This window comes from Rhagoletis zephyria, unplaced genomic scaffold (assembly GCF_001687245.7).
Source record: "Rhagoletis zephyria isolate East Lansing unplaced genomic scaffold, Rhagoletis_zephyria_1.1 Rzeph_scaffold_48268, whole genome shotgun sequence".
NCBI lineage: Eukaryota > Metazoa > Arthropoda > Insecta > Diptera > Tephritidae > Rhagoletis > Rhagoletis zephyria.
The window spans coordinates 1-1440 of record NW_016205323.1 but is presented as its reverse complement, the minus strand read 5'-3'; the positions used below and the strand labels follow the sequence as shown (position 1 = coordinate 1440).

Sequence of the window (1440 nt, the reverse complement as noted above, 5' to 3'; positions counted from 1 at the left end):
TTTTTGGCGATCAAAATTAGCAATAGCAAATATTGGAATGCAGGGCAGCAGTATCGGTAATATTAATTGTATGACAAATTGCAGGGAAATTGTAATCACTTCTGGTCGAAATTTGGTAGTGACTTAGTTAACCTGTTAATGTTAACCAGTGTTAAAGGGTGCAAGTATTCTCAAAATGTGTCTAGTTTACATGTTCATCACAATTAAAGCCAGGATTCCGCAATAATCTGCATTGTTCAATTACTAATTGCTTATAGTTTAAACAAACACAAAAAAAAAACTCACCAAAAACGAAGGACCGGAAAAGCGCAGACAAAATTGAAACCGACAAATTGTGAATTCGTAATTTCCTATCCTAGATTACAATAACGACTTTTATTAAAAATTCTTCTTCTTGCATATATATTTCTGTAGTTCTACAAAATACTTCATGGCAATCGCTAACACCAGGTACCACAGTAGCTGATTACCTCTCCCATCTTCCAGCCAATACGCTGCCATTGTCGTTACATCATTTCCTCAAGTATTCAGCGGAGACGATAAAGAAAGAAAATCAAGGCGTAGTAAGTATACCACATTTTTCGGGGACACAGTATTTGATAAAGGAGCAATGTTTTTGGGCCAACATGTTTTACAGGTACAAACTGGGCCACCCATTGGCATTAATACCATAGGCGGAACAACAACCATTACAATACCTCAACAGCAAACGACAGCACAAATGCAACAGCAACAGCAGACACAACAACAACAATTACAACAGCAACAACTACAACAGCAGCAGCAGCAACAACAACAACAAGCAACGACCACAGTCCATTTGCAGACACACGCGTCGACCAGCGGTGCTGTTGTATTGGCCTCAACGTCAGCCGCTGCCAGCGCAACAACTACTTCGAAAAAGAAGAAACGTAAGAAGCGCCCGAAGGACCGCAAACCGAAATTGCGCCCGGGGGAAATTCGATTAACCACAGCGCTAGACGGAAGCCCATTATACTTGTGCCCCGAATGTCAAGTCGCATATCCCGAGCCCGATCTGCTCGAGATCCATTTGGTGGGGCACAATCTGGAGCGACGTTATATATGCGACATTTGCCAAGCGGCCTTGAAGCGAAAAGATCATCTGACGCGTCACAAACAATCGCATAATCCGGAAAGACCGTACATCTGTACAGTTTGTCTAAAGGCTTTCAAACGAAAAGAGCAACTTAGCTTGCATTTTGTGATACACTCAGGAGAGAAGCGACACTTGTGTCACGAATGTGGCAAGGGCTTCTATCGAAAAGACCATCTGCGCAAACACACGCGCTCTCACATAGCGCGTCGGGTGAAGGCAGAACTTAGTATGCAGAACGAAAGTGAACATGGGACGAGCATGTTGCAGCCAGTAACGGTTACGACAATTGCCGAAGTGCAACAGCAGTCGCAAACGACAAACAC

General features: G+C 43.2%; 1 protein-coding gene across 1 annotated transcript; it reads left to right on the top strand.

Moving 5' to 3' along the window:
* Positions 1-359: 359 nt before the first annotated feature.
* Positions 360-1435, top strand: LOC108355663 (zinc finger protein 567-like; the record flags this gene model as incomplete). The annotated part of the gene is made up of 2 exons (XM_017606812.1): positions 360-563; positions 638-1435. Coding segments are annotated over 2 exons (1002 nt in total), but the record flags the coding sequence as incomplete, so codon positions are not given.
* Positions 1436-1440: the final 5 nt, after the last annotated feature.